The following is a 17195-nucleotide window of genomic DNA, read 5'->3' on the forward strand; positions in this document are numbered from 1 at the left end:
AGGGGCTCTGCCGTGTTTTTAGAGCAAGCTGGCTTTATTTCTTGAGGACTGTAGCTCATCCTGGGCAGTTACCAACCCAGAAGGTAGTTGAATTTTCCTTTATGGATGTAACTCTGTGCATGTTAGAGTGATAATCCGGCCAAGGGCCCAGGGATACCCAATGTGCCCTGGCATCATCTCCGGGGGGACTCAGGGGTTTATGCAATTGTATCCATGAATTCCAAAATTACTGATCTAAAGTGATGGACTGTCTCCATTTGTCACCACGCTCAGGAGGGAGATGCACAGGTTTATGGTGATTCACAGGCTCTGTACCTACCATTAGCAAAGTGAACATGGTCTGCCCCACATTGAATCCGTGTCGCCAGTTGTGGTAAGTGACAGCACGGTACCCCTTCCTCACAGTATACATCCATCTGGTGAGAACCTGCCACCAGAGAAGATAACACCACTCAGACTTTGGAATAGAATTCTAAAGGTTAGAAGGTCTGTGACAACCTTATCTGAAAAGATAGGTTGGCCTTGCTGACAGGGTTTAAGCGGATATATTGACAAAGTTAATGATAATTTAAAATCCACACTGCAGGGAATCTTTTGAATCACAGGAAATTTTAGTGGAGTACAACCACAGAATCACACAGCGTTTTTAAATTAAATACCAGCTGACCTCCACAGGTACTTTGAATTTCTCCACCACATTTATTTCAAAAAACAGCCGAAGTCCACACTTAATCAGTTCGTGCTCTGTGATGGGGAAGTCGCTGAAGCGGAATTCATACAGGTCTACAGCCTGTGGGTCTGGTAGGTCCTCTTTCTGTTGAAACAAGGACCAAGTATTCCAGATTACATTCATTTTTTTCCCCCCTTTAGTCTCACATATCTGACATTTGGTGTAAAACAAAATTACAATAAAAGAATGCCACGTGCAATTCACGGAGCCTCTACATGCCCGGTACTGGGTTATGCCTTCTTATCCTCACAACAAACTTGCACCATGACCCTGTTTCCAGATGGCGAAACTGAGGCTTGGCTCTACTAAGCAGCTTTCTAGGTAATGGCATTCAATTCCAAGTCAGACCCCAGTGGCTATTTTCTTTCTTTGATGCAAAATAAAATGTTGAGTTGCAGCACCTAACCCATTTCAATACTCAACTTCTCTTTGTTCCTATTCCAAAAATATTTAGAAAACAGTAAATGATGGCTTAATTCAATTCTATTGTATTTTCTTTACCTGCTCAGTGGTGCTTTCCTGCTAGTCCATGGGCTCCATAAAGACGGAATCTGGTCTGCTTTATGTGCTGCGGTATCTCAGAACCTGCAGGGCCTGTCCCAAGGAGGCGCTTGGTAAATGTTTGTTGAGTGAATGAATGAATGGATGAATGCCCCACAGTGTACTGGGACACTTGCAGACATCTCATTTAACCCACCCCTTGTCAGGATTTAGGACTAGGTGAAAAAAACAGTGAATTAGTCCCATGAATATTGGCATGGCTTGGGAAATAAAAATGTGGATCTCGGCCTTGAGGAACTTAACTTACTGAAATGCTTATAAAATACACACCAGTGAAAGGTGAGAGCTTAGAATGCTCACAGAGCACCAAGTCAAGTGCCAGGGCTGTGGGAGAAACTGCAGGCAGGCTGGGGAACTGAAGGAGGAGAGATTCTGGAGGGGTGTGTATCCAGCTGATTTGGTACCAGCCAGGGCAGAGACAATCCCACGGGAGGAGAGAAGCAGGTGAGGGCTAGTGGGTCCAGCAGATGGATGTGCAGGAGCAATTCAGTTCACTGGGTGTTTACTGACCCACAGTAAATCCTTAACACTGCGCTAAGGTCACGTCCCTCAGTAAGTTCAAGGTTTCCCAGAGGATGATTCATGCTCTGTTTGTACAAATTTCAACACCAAATGGTATATGGCTTTTAAGTACAATTATGGTTTCTGTTCCCCTAGCCCCCGAGTCTGGGCTGGCCCCTCACACCCATGCCCTTCTCTTCAGGGGGCTTCCTGGTCCTCCTGTGCCCCCTTCTCACAAAGGTCACTCTCAGACTGTCACTTTAGGCAGAGATCTCTCTCTTGCAAAGCTACAATTTGGAGCTTGGAGACTAGTATTCAGTTCTGGGTTGGTATTAGCTATTGGGTTGGCCAAAACTTTCATTCAGGTTTTCCGTAGGATGTTACTCAATACATCACTGTTCTCATCTGTGAATAATGATAGTAACATTTTTGTCTTTGTTGTTTTAATGAAAAAGCAGTGCCAATTTTATTTGCATGTGTCAAAGAAAATTAGAGGGGATTCAACTCATGGCCCCTTCACAAAACTCTCTTCTCATGGGACCTTTCATGTCCTCTGCTATGCTTTTTCATCACTTTCTCTCCAGATCCTCCCAGATTCCTGGCCCATGGGGGCTCTTTTTCCTTTCATTCATTTTTAATCATTCAACAAACATTTATTGGTTCCTATCTGTGTTGTAGGCCTTGTGGATAAGGCAATGAAGAAAGGAGACATTGTCACTGCCCCTGAAACACACATTCTTATGGGGAGAGGCAAAAAATAAGCACATCTTTTAAAAATCAGAGAATAATTATGGGATGCAGCGGGGGTGCTCCATGCCACAGAACCTCCCTGCTGGAGATCGCCTCTGCCCTGCTGTTCTCAGAGTATTATGTAAAGATCAAATGTGAAAATGCTTTTTAACGCATTACAGGGTCAGTCACACCAAAGCATAAATGTGCATTTTAGCAGGAAACAAAGTAAGGAGTTCTCAGTATTATGACTCCCAGGCCCCATTTGCAATTACAGGTGAACCAATAAAACAAAACTACAATACAGAAATCATAGGTTTTGAAAAACAGCAGTCAGACAGCAGTGATATGGAGAGGTTGACAGAAATAAAGGCTTTTGATTGGTCTGATAAGTAGGAACTCTAGCACCAAAGGCTGCTTTTCTCCTCTTTGAAGGAACGCACAGCTGAGGTGGGATGAGAGGGGAGAGCTGCTGCCACCCATGTGACTATCACATGGCCCCACCCACCTGCTGCATCCAGGCCGGCTCGCTCCCTCTGCTCCTGGAAGGACCCCCTGAGCACCTGATCAGGTCCCTTCCCGGGTGCCAGGCTGTTGTGGTCTTGTTCAACCTCCCTGCCAGGCCTCATGGGCTGCTCCCCTCTTCTGCTTTCTGGGGCTCTGGCCACATCCAGCTGTCTGCGGTCTCCCTGACATGCTCTCCTGTGTCCCCACGCCCTGGTCTGGACTGTCCTACTTCCCCTTCCCACCTCCAGCCATCTCCAAGGCCCCATCATCAATCTCTGCCCAGCCAACTCCTGCTTTCCCATCAGGCCTCCATGCCATGGCCCTCATCTTGCATTCTATCATCTTGTGCGAGTAGAATCAGGCCCTTGGTCTCCCCAGGGCCCTTGGTGCTCACACCCTGTGAATCCATTCATTCAAAGCAGTGTCATTGCTTGTGTTTTTTGTCTCTCAATAAACAGGGGGCTTCTTGAACCAGGTAAGAACCAGACTACACTATCTTTTGCCCTTGGGACTTAACAGTTCCTTGTATCATCATACATCTCAATAATTACTAAATGAATGAAAAAAACTGAATGAAGAAGGAGTGAATGAGGTACTTCTCTGGGAAGCCCTCTTCACATCTTCTGTGGTCTGGTAAACACGAGCTGCAGGGCATCTACGAGTGACCTGAAATGTCCTGGGAAAGGGGGAAGATGGGAGGATGACTTTCCCTACTTTCTTTGCCCGAGTTACTGAGCTGCTCCCTGGGTCCTTCCTAGCACAGCAACACAAACCTGCTGTTACACCTAGAAAAGAGGATCATGACTTCCCTGAACTGAGAATTAAAATGCATCCCTGGAGAAAATCATAGTAAGTGGATATGCATAAATATTTATGTAGCTTGGAAATTATGCCAAGATAGTTTCAGAGAACCCCTCTGAAATAAATTTTTTTTCTTAAATTCTTAAGTTTTATGCAGTAATGATTTGGGATGAGCTTAGAGCATATTTTACATTCAAAATAGGCTGTTTTGTTGTAAAGCTGTTGGTTCTTTCCCCATTTTTTTTGCTTCTCCATCATAAGACCCTTCCTCCTCTAAATAGAGAACTAGGAAATTTCTAACACACCATGGATGTCAATTGAAACTTTGTTTTACAAGATGACGACTTTTTGGGGGTGCAAATGAGGAGAAGGAAGGGTCATCTTCTGTGTCACATGTGAAAGGAAAGTGGTCAAAGGTAAAGCCAAAGAGAGTGAGAGAAGGAGGAAGAGCCTCAGATAATAAGAAAACACGCAGGGTGGGAGCAGAGGCCTCTAAAATGGGTCAAAGGCCAGTGGCTCTGTGATGGTACAGCCAAGGGCCAGGACGGCAGGACAGAGCCCATAAAATATGGGAATGTGGAAGGTGAGATATTCAGTACATCTTAGTTCAAAAGAAGAACACATATCACAGATTGGAAAGGGGCGGTGGAAAACAGGATGAGGTAATTTGGGAGGGAAGTAAATGTGATATTATTTCAATTTTGAGCAGATTGTATTCAAGCCTCTGAAACTCAAGGTTTAGGAGCCTGGGTAAATATCCCAGGTTTTTAGTTGGGATCCCAGAAGGGCCACACTAGATACAAGGGCTCTACTCTAGCAGCAAGAGCAAAGCTGAAATAGACCATTGCTAACAAAATCTAAAACCAACTCCACTCACCTGCCAGAAGAAAATCCAACCCTCTGAACAGAAAGATAGTACCACCCAAAGCCCCTACAAGTTTTTATCCATGTCTGGTTTTCAGTTAAAAAGTTTATGAAGTATGCTTTAAAATGATCAAATGACTAAAACCCAAGAGTAATAACTAGGCAGTAGAACCAGACATATAGGTGATTCAGGTACTGAGATGGAGAATTCAAAATCACTATGGTGAATAATTGAAGACAGACAAAAAGAGATAAAGTAGATAAAATGATGGAAAGTTTCAGCACAGAGTTGGAATCTTTAAAAAAAAGTTAAATATAATTCTAGAACTGAAAAAGATAATCTCTGAAATTAAAAACTTACTGGGTTTAACAGCTGACTGTAGAAGCTGTGTTTGGGTGGGTTTAAATAGCAGACGCAACAAAATACAGGGTTAATGACCGGAAGACAAGCTATTTCAACTAGATATGATAGGGGTGGCCCAATCGCAACAATAGGAAAGAACTGAATTCCTCCAGGATCCAGAAGAGAAGCTAGCGACGGCAGATGATAACAGTGCCTCTTGGGACTTCCCTGGTGGCGCAGTGGATAAGACTCTGCACTCCCAACGCAGGGGGCCTGAGTTCAATCCCTGGTCGGGGAACTAGATCTCACATGCACGCTGCAACTAAGGAGCCTGCCTGCTGAAACTAAATATATAAATAAATAAATAAACCCAGTGAAATCAAATAAACAAATAATAAAACAAAAAATATTTTTTAAAATGGTGCCTCTAAGGGTCTATCTACATTCCACTGTACTTCTGCTGTGTCTTCCGGGGTGGCCATGGTGTAATCCAAAACTATTAAAATAAACCAGGCCATGCTCTCCCTAGAGTCTGTGCCTGCATTCCCTTATGCAGTAGTCTAGTTTAACTGTGATGCTAAGTTACCTTTGTGGATTGCACTGTAGAGAACAAAGAGGAAGAAAAGTGGGAAGCCAGAAGATCACTCTGTAGAAGAAACCTCTTTCCTTTTTAGCTTTGAAAGGTGCCAGAGAAGAGGAAACTCAACACTAACTTGAAAAGTGAGAAGAAGTGTCCTACTGTATTTTATTTAAAAGGCATTAAGGATAGAAGTAAAACACTTACCAAAATTGTGACAAGTTGTTTTTCTTCACAGTCTTCAATTACATCTATATTTAACTTCTCTTTAAATTTCTAAAATGTAAAAGCAAAGGAGGTGTGAATTTCCTATAAAGTTGATTTCTATCTGATTCCTTTACTCTTAAAAAAAATAGTTAAAATAAACTATGCTGTAATGAGTCCCATAAAAGATGCATTCTGGATACAAAGAAGATCTATAGCACTTGATGATGTAAAATTTTCTCTAAAAACTAATAATCTCTCTTTTCCCCCAAAATGTAACAGTAGCTGTCTCAAAAAAAGAGAGAGAGGGAGAGGGAGATGGTAAGGGAGACGTCAGTTGTTTGTATACAGGCGAGAAAAATGAGTGGCTTACATCTGTTTTTTTATTAGTTTATAGCAATTTCCCTTTATTCTCTCCATTTTCATCTTCAACATCTCAAACTCTCAAATCAAATTTCTTTTAAGTCTCAAACCACCCAGCAAAACCAAAACCAAACAAAAATACCCCAGGAAAACTACACCCACACACACTCTGAAAGCTAGGAAAATAATGGAATAGAGATAGTAGATGTGTGACATTTCCCCTTCATCTGGTGGTGGTTAGAACACTGTTAGCAAATATCTACTTGCTCCCCAATCATCCATGATGCTGATCTTGGTCATGTTTGTACACTAAAAATTTTAGTGAATGCAGTGTGAGGAAAGACTTGAAATGAGCTTGCACAGCTGGGCTTGCTCTCTTGCACTTGTCATCACCACGAGAAGAACATCTATCAGGTAGCTGATGATCAAGGATGACAGATGCAGAAAGCAAACCAAACACACAGCTTGGAGCCCAGCCCAACCAAAATCAGTTGAAGCCTGGGCAACCCACAAACGCACGAGTGAGAAATAAATGCGTATTGTCATATACCACTGAGAGGCTATGGTTGTTATGCAGCCTTACACGGCAAGAGCTGACATTTCGCTCCATGGAATTATTTTTCTCCTTCTTAACACTTGAATCTAGACCTCACTACTCCATCTCCCACAGAGCTATTTTTAACAAAGTGCTATTCCGACCAAGCAGCCTGGAAATTCAGTAAAGCTCTGCGTACTGTGGGCCACTCAAGTTCTCCCTAACGCCTCCTTCTTTGTTTCTCCCCTCTTTAGCCCAGGACTAAACCTATTCTCATTAGTCAGACCTCTGGCTAATTAGGTGAATTCCAGAAGTCATGGTTAGACAGCATCTACTGTCATAGGACTGAATCCTTCACTCACCAAAATAGACTCGATTTCATCAGGAGTAGCCTTGGTGTGGTTCATGAGCATTTCCTGGGCTATGTCCTTTCTGTTTTCTAGTTTATTCATTTTCTCATAGGTGTCAGTATTTAAAAGAGACCATCCAAGAAATTGTGTGAGAGTCTGAAATGAATGAAATATGATTCAATTCTCTAAAATTAAAGAAAAATTGATTTGAAGGCAGCAGCCTGCATGCTTTCCTATCAATCAATCTCCCTTCCACCATCAACAACCCATTTCCTTGTTTTAATCTAAGGAAAAAAGAACATACTAATAATCAGCCCCAAACAATAAAATTGGCTAAGCCCTTGCTTTTCAAAGTGCTCCATGCACCATGAACACTTCATTAGAGGAGAGGAATTACAAAAATCCAGTAGGATAAAGCATGACCTGAAAATCAGAGAGGGCTGGGAGTGGCAGCAAGAATGAGAGGGAGCAGAAAGAGAGTGGGGAGAAAGGAGAGAGAAACCTTTTCCCCCAGTTGCCTAGTATTGGAAAGAATTTTGATTAAGCCAAAAGTTCATACTTCGGTAGAAAACAGTGCAATTTACGGAAGTCAGGAAACAGAAATGACACAATAACAACATATTGACTGCAACCTTGTGTGACTCACATCTTAATTGCCCTTCAGAAACATCATTCCAGAATAACAAATAATTATGCATCTTCTATTATTTCATGCATTTCATCTTCCTCCATTATGTTATAATCGCACTTGCCTCAGTGATGTGCTCATCAAACTCATCAAAAGGCTTTCCATCCTTCCTGTTGTAAAATGTAGCTACGCCCACGATGTCTTCTTTCTTGTTGACAATAGGCAGGGACAAGACGTTTCTAATGACCCAACCAGTTTCATCTACAGGTCCTTTCTACAAACGATGAAGACACAGGTTATTTTTTTAACTTTTTTTTTTTTGGAAATAACTATAGGTACACAGGAGGTTGCAAACGAAATGTACAGAGACGTCCCATGTACCCTTTACCCAGTTTTCTTCATGGTAACATCTTGTGCCACTCTGGCACACTAGCAAAACCAGGGAATACATATTGGTACGATCCACGGAGCTTATTCAGATTTCACCAGATTTATATGTATTTGTGCACATGTTGGGGTGTATAGGAGTGTTTCTATGCAAATTCATCACACATGTAGATATGTGCAACCTCCCCTAGAACCAAGATAGAGAACTAATCCATCACCACAGGGCTCACTGCACTACCCCTTTTATAGCCACCCCCTCACTATTCCCCAGTTAGGTTATTTTCAATTTAAAGAATGAGTAATTTGGGGGTATTAGATGCACAATTCCCATGTTGTATCAGAATATGGCTAGAGGGACTTCCCTCGTGGCAGAGTGGTTAAGAATCTGCCTGCCAATGCAGGGAACACAGGTTCAATCCCTGGTCTGGGAATATTCCACATGTCGCAGAGCAACCAGGCCCATGCGCCACAACTACTGAGCCCATGTGCCTAGAGCCCATGCTCTGCAACAAGAGAGGGCACAGCAATGAGAAGCCCGCTCACCACAACGGAGACTAGCCCCTACTTGCCGCAACTAGAGAAAGCCCCAGTGCAGCAATGAATGCAGACAAAAAATAAATAAAATTTTATATGTGTATATATAAAGAACATGGCTAGAACTATATGCTCTAGTACATTTAAGTGTCCTAGAACCAAGTGTCCTTATGATGACAACCCCACCCTCTTCTCTTTGACACACCCCTACCCTAGGGATGGGAAGCATTTACCTGTGTTACCTCAGTGTTGCCTGTTCAGTTTTTCTGTCCTCCAACACCTTTTCAGCTAATTCCTTATATTAAATTCTCTGTTGAAACCCTCTGTTTTCCTGAGTGATCCATCAAGATCGTCTTTTGTTCTGTGGTGTGGTTCCAGTTAGTAAACATCTGTCAAGCCCGGGATGTTTCATGACCTGGACTAGTTGCTGGGGGGGCAGCGATGAATAAATCACCGTCCCTAACCTCAGGATAACAGTCTAGTAGGGCATGCAGACACAGACATTCAGGAGTGTTTCTCAAAGTGTCACCCAAAGATGAAGGGCAACGGATTTTTTCCTTTTTAGTTTGTTTCATAGTCTCTGGGCATGCATCTTAACTAAGCCCCCCGGGTCGTTCTGAAGTTCTCTGAAGCCTGAGGACCGTGGTGTGGCACCTGCACAGCACGTAACAAGGCGAAGGTAGCCGAGCACCCAGCACACAGTACTCTTCCTTCTTCTGCCTGCCCTCGGCGGATTTAGTCATCCTCGGAAGCTCAAGATAAGTCTCACCCCTCCCATGAAGTCTTCTCTAGAAGCCTGTGTATATATTTTCAAAAAGCTTCCCAAATGAGCCTTCCTGACTGCCTCTGTTTTTCAGTTCATATTCATTTGTTACCTGTTCATGTTCATATGTCTTGCTATTAAGTTAGAGCTTGTTCACAGAAAAGTGATAGAAGGAACTTAAAATTTAAGAAAAATAGGACAAAAACTTAACGCAGAAAATTCTATGTACTTTTTCTTCTGTGAATTGGGATCACTTTAATTGATGTTAAATGAAGAGCCCCTTACTCCGCTTCAAGGAACACCCTAAGGATGTCTGCTTCCTAATCCCTGGAATCTGTCAACAAGTTACTTTTAATGGGGAACTTTTAATGGGGAAGGAACGTTAAACCAGCAGATGGAATTCAGGCTGTTAGTCAGCTGATCTTAAAATGGGGAAATTATCCTGGATTTCCCAGGTGGACCCAATGTAACTACAAGGATCCTTAAAAGTAAAACGGAAAGTCAGGGTCAAAACTCAGAGAAGGAGCTATGAAGTAGAAGCAAGGTCAGGGGAATGCAGTTGCTGGCTTTGAAGATGGAAGGGAGCCATGAGCCAAGGAATGCAGGTGGCCTCCAGAAGCTGGAAAAGACAAGGACACAAGTTCTCCCCCAGATCCTTTAGAAAGGAACACAGTCCCGCCAACACCTTGAATTTAGCCCAGTGTGACCTATTTTAGATTTTTGACTCCAGAACTGTAAGATAACTCAGTTGTGTTGCTTTAAGCCACTAAGTGGTAATTGTTACAGCAGCAACAGAAGCTAATACATACACCGTGCCCCCAAGAAACATAGTTTGGGAACCATTGCCTTTACAGGTTTGTTCTGACCATAATTCATTTTGAATCATTGGTTTTTCTATTAAACTCCTCAAGTGCAAGAGGGAATAGTGAGAATGGAGGTGTGTGTGAGCAGGTGGAGGAAGAATGGGAAGGCCAAGCAGGGTGGAGGCTTGGGGAGGATGGGCACCCTATCCAGAGTCTGCCTTTTCGAATGATCCACAGGGGCAATACCTGTGAGGGAAAATAGAGAGGGAGGCTAAGAGCCTATCAAGATGCAGGCCTGGGACGTCCCTGGTGGTCCAGTGGTTAAGAATCCACCTTCCAATGCAGGGGATGCAGGTTCAATTCGGGGAACTAGGATCCCACATGCCATGGGGCAACTAAGCCTAAACCCTACAACTAGAGAGAAGCCTGCGCACAGCAATGAAAGATCCCATGTGCTGCAACTAAGGCCCAACACAGCCAAAAATAAGGACATAAATGTTAAAAGAAAACAAAACAAAACAAGATCAGGCCTGATCCCGGGCTAAGGACAGAGGGAAGGATGGAGGGTTGGGTGGGAGCATCTTAGACCACAGTGCAGTTCTGAAATAGTTTGCAGGGCTGAAGGGGATTCCTAGGACCAACAGTGCTGGTCAGAGGAGTCTGGCATCTCCCAGGCCCGTGTTAGTATCCCGGCCCACGGGAAGTGGAGCTAACGGTGGATTCCCGAGCCCTGCAGCCTTCCCACAGTCAGAGACTTGAGAAGCGTGTTTCACGGACACTGCACGGATGTTTCTTGGGGAGCTGGGAGATTCCTATGGGCTGGAGGTTTACTCCAGGTGGGTGCCCGGCCTCCTCTGTGCTGTCAGAGCCCTTGTGTGGCTGCTCCCACGGGAGCCACACGAGGCCCCCCCCGAAAGCACAGGCCCTCAAACCTCAGAGCGCAGTCTGGTTCTGGGCGAGCTCCCTGCCCTCCCTGTTCAGACAATGACAGCTTAAGGTTCAGACACTTTAGAGTCCTTGTCCTTTTTTCCTGCCTGTGCACTCTTTCCTGGCACCCAATTGCCATAAACAGAGGGGTCAGGGCTGGGCACAGTGTGGTCACAATTAGGCTTTCGGCTGCAAGGAGGAAGGAGCTGGAGCAAACATCATGTGGTGTCTGTGTATTTCCATGTCGGTGAGCCGAGGGATGAGAGGGGAGAAGAGGGAAACCTGCCCTGTAACTCAGCAAGTGCACACGCACAGGTGTCCCAGACCTGGGCCGCTTCTGCTGCTGAGGGCACGCCCCTCACCCCCACCCGAGACTGGCTTCCCCATGTGGGCAGAGATGGGGCTCTGTGGGTGTGTCTGTGTGAGACCAGAAGACAGACACGAGTGGTGCCCACTGGGAAGGCTGTCTCTACTCCTGACTGGGTCAGGGCTCCAACTGAACACTTGTTAAAACAGGACACAGAACAGCAAGGGCCAGAAGGCAGAAAAGGAGACGCTGCTGGGCCAAATGCCAGTTCATCCCAATGGTCAGGTGGGGAGGGGATGGAAGAGGGGACAGGTGGGGAGGGGCATCTTTGGATGTTGGAGGAGGAAAGATAAAACCAAGAGTCCGACAGCAGGAAGGGTCCCCAAGAATCCAACGAGAATTTTCTTTTCCTGACAACAGCGGCAATACGCTGCCTGGAAGGGCCCAAGAAACCTCCAAAGGGCTGAATCCAGGTGGTAAGATGCAGGCAGAGACCATTTGCTGAGCACCTGTGATGTGCCAGGACCATTTGAGACACTAGATGACCAGCGGTGGGAGAGAACGGACAAGTGGTAGCCCCACCCCGTCTGAATGCCAGGGTGACAAACGCCCTGTCTCCTTCTCTCATCCTCCTTCTCCTCCCCGCTATTCTCCTTTTCCCTAAGGATTTGCTACTTGGTGGCCACCGGCCCAGTCAGGGTGAGCCCTGTGTGTGCCCTCTGGTCACCGCTGAGCAGAAGGCAGACTCTGGGGCTGGAGGGGGTCAGTACCGCCCCGGCTTCCCACACTGACCGGGGAGGCCTGGCAGAGAGCAGTTACCTGAAATGTGAAGTATTCATCCGCAGGGGCGTTCAGCATGTTGCAGATCTGTAAACCAAGAGGAGCCATTAACCCACAAAGCAGAAGGAGAAAGAACGCTGGGAGCAAGGGTTTCCTCCCAAGGTTTCCAGCGCTCGCAGGCAAATTATTCACCCTGGGCCTCGGTGAGGCCAGATGTGCTAACAACACACTGAAGCTGAGACAGACCGGGACCTGGGCCCCTTCACCAGGGTGCTCGCATCTGAGCAAACGTCTCCTTGAGCAACAGAATACAAAGAAACTGTAAGGGACTGAAAACAACTACATGCGTGCCTAGTTGGGGCAAATTATGAACAATAAGATACAAAAAGGCCACAAACCAACCGCCATCCCTGAGGTGTCGGGAGCAAAAGCAGAGTACCGTGCACGATCTCAGCACCGCCAAGAAGGTGGGCAGATCACCTAAACCACCACCCTGGCCCAACCCACCAACCCGCCCCTGCCCGCACCCCATTTAGGGAACCAGCGTGCCCCTCCCAGGGAGCAAACAAGGCCACCTGTTTCTTGTTTTCGCTTCTCGTGCTGTAGCACAAATGCCAATAAAGCCTTGCCTGAATTTCTCCTCTGGCCTCTTACAAATTGCTATTGATTAAAGAGTCCAAGGACCTGGGTGGGTGACAAAGTTAGCTTCTCTTCTGCTAATTAAGTCATTGGATGACATTTAGCCCCATCTCTGCTCCTTCCTATTCTCTCAGCCTCTAAGGACTCTTCTTCCAAATTCAGAGCAGCTCGCTTTTCAGACCAAGTAGAGGAGGAGGCTAAGCAGAAACGCCTTTCTGCCCGGGAAGGTGTGGCAGCAATGCTGGGAAGGCTCTATTTTCTTTCTTTTTTTCTTTGTTTTCTGATGTGGGATCCGGGTTGGAAGAAGGTGGCTAAGGGGCAGAGGAAAAAGCCAGTCTTCTAGGTACACCAAAGTAAATACTCACTATGAGACATTGCTTTAAGTGCTAAATTCAGAGGCTATTGCTCACATCCATAAGAACAAGAAATCATTCCATCTTTGGTCATTTTGAATTATCTTTAATTTAAATCAGGTCAAATCCACAAATTAGTCTTAATAAAAGACGATATCTTTCTTCCCACCCAAATTAGATACTTTAAATCATAGCATTTTAAAGTTAGAAGACACTTTAATAATCGTTTAGGCTTTTCTTTCCAAAGATGAGGAAATAGAAGCCCAAAGAGGTTAAGTGATTTTGTCCAGATTCATGGGATGAAACGAGAACTGAGGTCTCCAGCTAGGGTGCTGATGGAATCAGCTCTCCTGGGGTGGGGGGGAGCCTGAATTTGTAGCATTCACCAATTTTCATGTTGTAAATACTCCCACCACGGGGGATTTCAAGTTGCCAACGGTTTAACAACTTGCTCACCAAATTCTAACAATCGGGTGAGTAGGTAGGAGCTGGACTCTCCCCCTACTGCACTAACTCTGGGGCCCCTCCAGCCCAAGGCAAGTGCTTTCTGAGAGTGGCTGAGCCATGTCAACTCTTTTTGTACTACTCTTACAAAGCAAATGGGACCATCTTTCAAAGTTTTTGTTAGTATATGCAGTCTAAGAATTTAAGGAATCATTTGCGCTATCCATGAATTTTATGATCTAAATTGAATAAATAACGAACTGATTGGCTGAGCATTCTTCGGGTATGTGTGAAAGAGACAAAAAGCAGTTTAGTTCTCTTTTCTGACCTTTCTGTCAACAGTATCTGTTTTGGTCCAGGCTTTTCCGGCCGTTAGAGAACATCTATAGATGGGTCAAGGTCCTCAAGGCCAAGCTTTTAAGTCAATATTCAAAAATTCTCTCTACCCTCCCCATCACTCTCTCTCTCTCTCTCTCTCAGTCTCTCTCTCTCAGTTTACAGGTATCTTGATTCCAGCTTGGTCTGATACTGTATATAATGCCTCCAATTCTACAAATGTAATTCTACAAACTAATTTTCATTTTTAATGTCTAATGTTTTCAACTCTAAAAAGCCACTCAACTGAAGTCTGCCTCTTCCCATTCAGAGCTGGGTTTTACGGGTTTGATGAGAACTCTGTGGGCACGTGTTCCCTAAATCCAGCGAGGTCCAGCTGAAGGGCCTCTAAGACCACTCACCTGAAAGCCTGCCTTTATTAGAAAGGGTTTGCGAGAAGATTATCAAGGGAAAAGTTTGAAAAGCTAAAAGGAAAAGTTTCAAGCAGTTTAGAGGGGCATCATACATATACAATTAATTATGACTTAAATTTCACATCACTTTTATTATCCAGAAAACAGCACTTAAAGATTCTCGAAGGCCCTGTCTCTTAAATAAGTCAACAACCTCATTCTACAGATGATGACATTAAAACCCAGAGAGGTCAAGGGATTTGCCCAAAGTCAAGGATTTGCAAACGGATTTGCCCAAGGCAGGGCTGAGTCATGGCACCCAAGGATCCTGAGTCACAGCCCCTTGCTCTCTTCAGCAGAACCCACCATCGTATCACAGCAGCCCCCCCCCCCCCAGGAATGGCACTGCTCTGGGGGTCTGCTGAAATGTTTGCTATTATCCTCTAGACCAGTGGTCCTCAGCCAGGGCTGATTTTACCCTCCAGGGGACATCTGAGACATTTTGGATTGTCACAAGAAGGGTGGTGCTACTGGCATCTAATGGGTAGAGGGCAAGGAGGCTGCTAAAAACACTACAATGCAGAGGACAGCTCCCCACTACGAAGAATTATCTAGCCCACAATGTCAGCAGTGGCAAGTTTGAGAAATCCTGACAAAAAAATGTATTTTTAATAGATCCTGCCTGTTGTAAGTACACAGTATAGGGTGACACATTTGGGACTGAAAAGGAAGACTTAATAACTCATGAGGACAACAGGTGTAAATGGATAGTTATCCCATACAAATTGGGATGTGTGTTCACCCCGATTCTGGAGTCCCAGGAAATGTATAGTATATACAGCTGTTTACTCCTAAAAGACATAAGACTGCATCTCTCTTCTTTTTCTTTTCTTCTCCTCTGGCACGTCTCTAGACTAACAGATCATGTCACCTGGTGAGGCCACCTGGTCCTGTGACCAACAAACCCCAGAGTTTAGGCACCCTCCTTGACACCTAGGGTAAATCAGCTCCACACAGAAAGATGATCTTGCAGACACAATAGAATTTTCCTTACTCTGTCGCCATTCTGAACCCAGAAATGTTCACACTAAGCAGAGGCAAATCTGTGACGGTAAAAGTAAAAAGACTGGACAACCTAGATTTTGTTTCACTTCCCCTGTGACCCTTGGGTGACTCTTTCTGTCACTGTGACTCACATGCCCATTTACTAAATTATGAAGCTGCAGGAACACTACAAAACAATAACACTAAAGAAAAAACAACTATGCAAATAAATGCTGTAAAAAAAATTGTTTTTAGAAACTTGGGTTTGAAGGGGGAAGAAGGAAAAATGCCAACATAAAGAAATGCTAAAAGCACCGAACATTCTCGCAGGGAGGAATCTTGATGCCAAAAAAAAGAAAAAAAGAAAAGACACAGATGGTGGAGAAGCCCAACGAGGGAGAGAAGTCAATCATGAAAAGGAAGGAAAGCATGGCCAAGGCCGAGAGGGAAAGCTACAGGGAGACCTGGTCCTCTGGCCTTGAGGCCTACGGGACCTACCAGAGACCTCATGTTTGTTGTCTTCCCAACTCAACCTCTCTCAGCCAGACCTGGCCTACTGTCCGCGCCATCCCACCCCTACCTGAGAGACCACGGCAAAAATCTTCACTTCCTCTATCAGCTCACTACATCTTGCATTGCAGTCAGCAGCAAAATTCTTTCCTTATATATTTTTCCTTTTTCGTCAGTAATTTTCCATGCGTCAAAAGTCTTGACCAAGGGAACTGGAGATCAAATTAAACGCAGCATGGTTTAATGAATCATCGTCATGAACTGCCAAAGGATTTTGAAGTTTGTGTGTCGGGGGGTTGGGAGATGGATCAATCTTCCTCACGCTGACTACATATTTTCTTGTAGAGTTTAGGAGTTTCTAGTTCACTTACATGTGACTGCCAAGATTCCTCTCTCCTACATCCTGTGCCAAAGCAGCCATCTCACCCTCACCTGGTGCATTCTTGCTTTCACAATTGTTCCCATCTCTTAGCTAATAAGAGTTTCATCCAATATCATTTAAGATTTGAATTTGTTTAATAACTCACAAATCCATTTTCAGCAACATATGTTGGCAACCCACTAACGAGAGTCCAGTGGTCCGCGGGAGGGGCCCTTGAGGAAGATTAGAAGAAAGAAAAATCATTGCTATACAGAGAAATGCACTGGATACAAAAATAAAATGGCAATTCCTGCAGCCGCTTTATGGCAATACTCACGGAATGACTTTGATCTCTTCTTTTCCATGTAAAATGTAATCGATGATTTTGTAAAAGATGATTTCCTAAGAGGAATGAGAGAGAATATGAGAAAAATCTTACCTCCCAAAGAAAACACTTTTCCTTATTTTAAAATTTAAATAGCAGCTCATTTCCCAACCACATTTCTCTGCATAACATAAATACCAAACTATTCATGTCCTAATTACAAGCTTGTAATAAATCTAGAGTTATCATTGACCACTTATTTACATGAACAAGCCTGTTGAACTAATTTTAGAAAGTTGAATTTGCCCAAACAGTTTCTACGGGAATGTTGGTTTTTCTTTTCATTTCTTTCTATTAATTTCTTTTCATTTCTTTCTATTGTCTGGAAGTACCTGACTGATCACTTCAGTGGAACAAATCATGGAATTTCTCAACCTCAGTCAATGTTTTCCCTTCCCAGCTGCACAGTGCATTTACCCCTTCCAGCACCCTCTCATCTGAATGGGGGTCTTCGCCAAAGCAGGATTCAGTGGATACACTGTCAATGGTGCAAGGGACTTGAGAACTAGTCTCTCTACTTCTTTGGGCAGATGAAGA

The 17195-nt window shown here is 44.4% G+C and overlaps 1 protein-coding gene across 1 annotated transcript in view; it reads right to left on the bottom strand.

Moving 5' to 3' along the window:
• PDE6C (phosphodiesterase 6C) overlaps positions 1–17195 on the bottom strand; it is a 61737-nt gene that overhangs the window by 31552 nt on the left and 12990 nt on the right. The window contains exons 6-13 of the mRNA XM_057735387.1: positions 16611–16675; positions 16440–16506; positions 12234–12281; positions 7818–7967; positions 7078–7221; positions 5821–5889; positions 668–814; positions 320–427 (exon numbers count right to left, since the gene is read on the bottom strand). Of these exons, the coding sequence (XP_057591370.1) occupies positions 320–427; positions 668–814; positions 5821–5889; positions 7078–7221; positions 7818–7967; positions 12234–12281; positions 16440–16506; positions 16611–16675 (798 nt within the window). The remainder of the gene's footprint in view (positions 1–319; positions 428–667; positions 815–5820; positions 5890–7077; positions 7222–7817; positions 7968–12233; positions 12282–16439; positions 16507–16610; positions 16676–17195) is intronic.

This window comes from Hippopotamus amphibius, chromosome 5, assembly GCF_030028045.1.
Source record: "Hippopotamus amphibius kiboko isolate mHipAmp2 chromosome 5, mHipAmp2.hap2, whole genome shotgun sequence".
NCBI lineage: Eukaryota > Metazoa > Chordata > Mammalia > Artiodactyla > Hippopotamidae > Hippopotamus > Hippopotamus amphibius.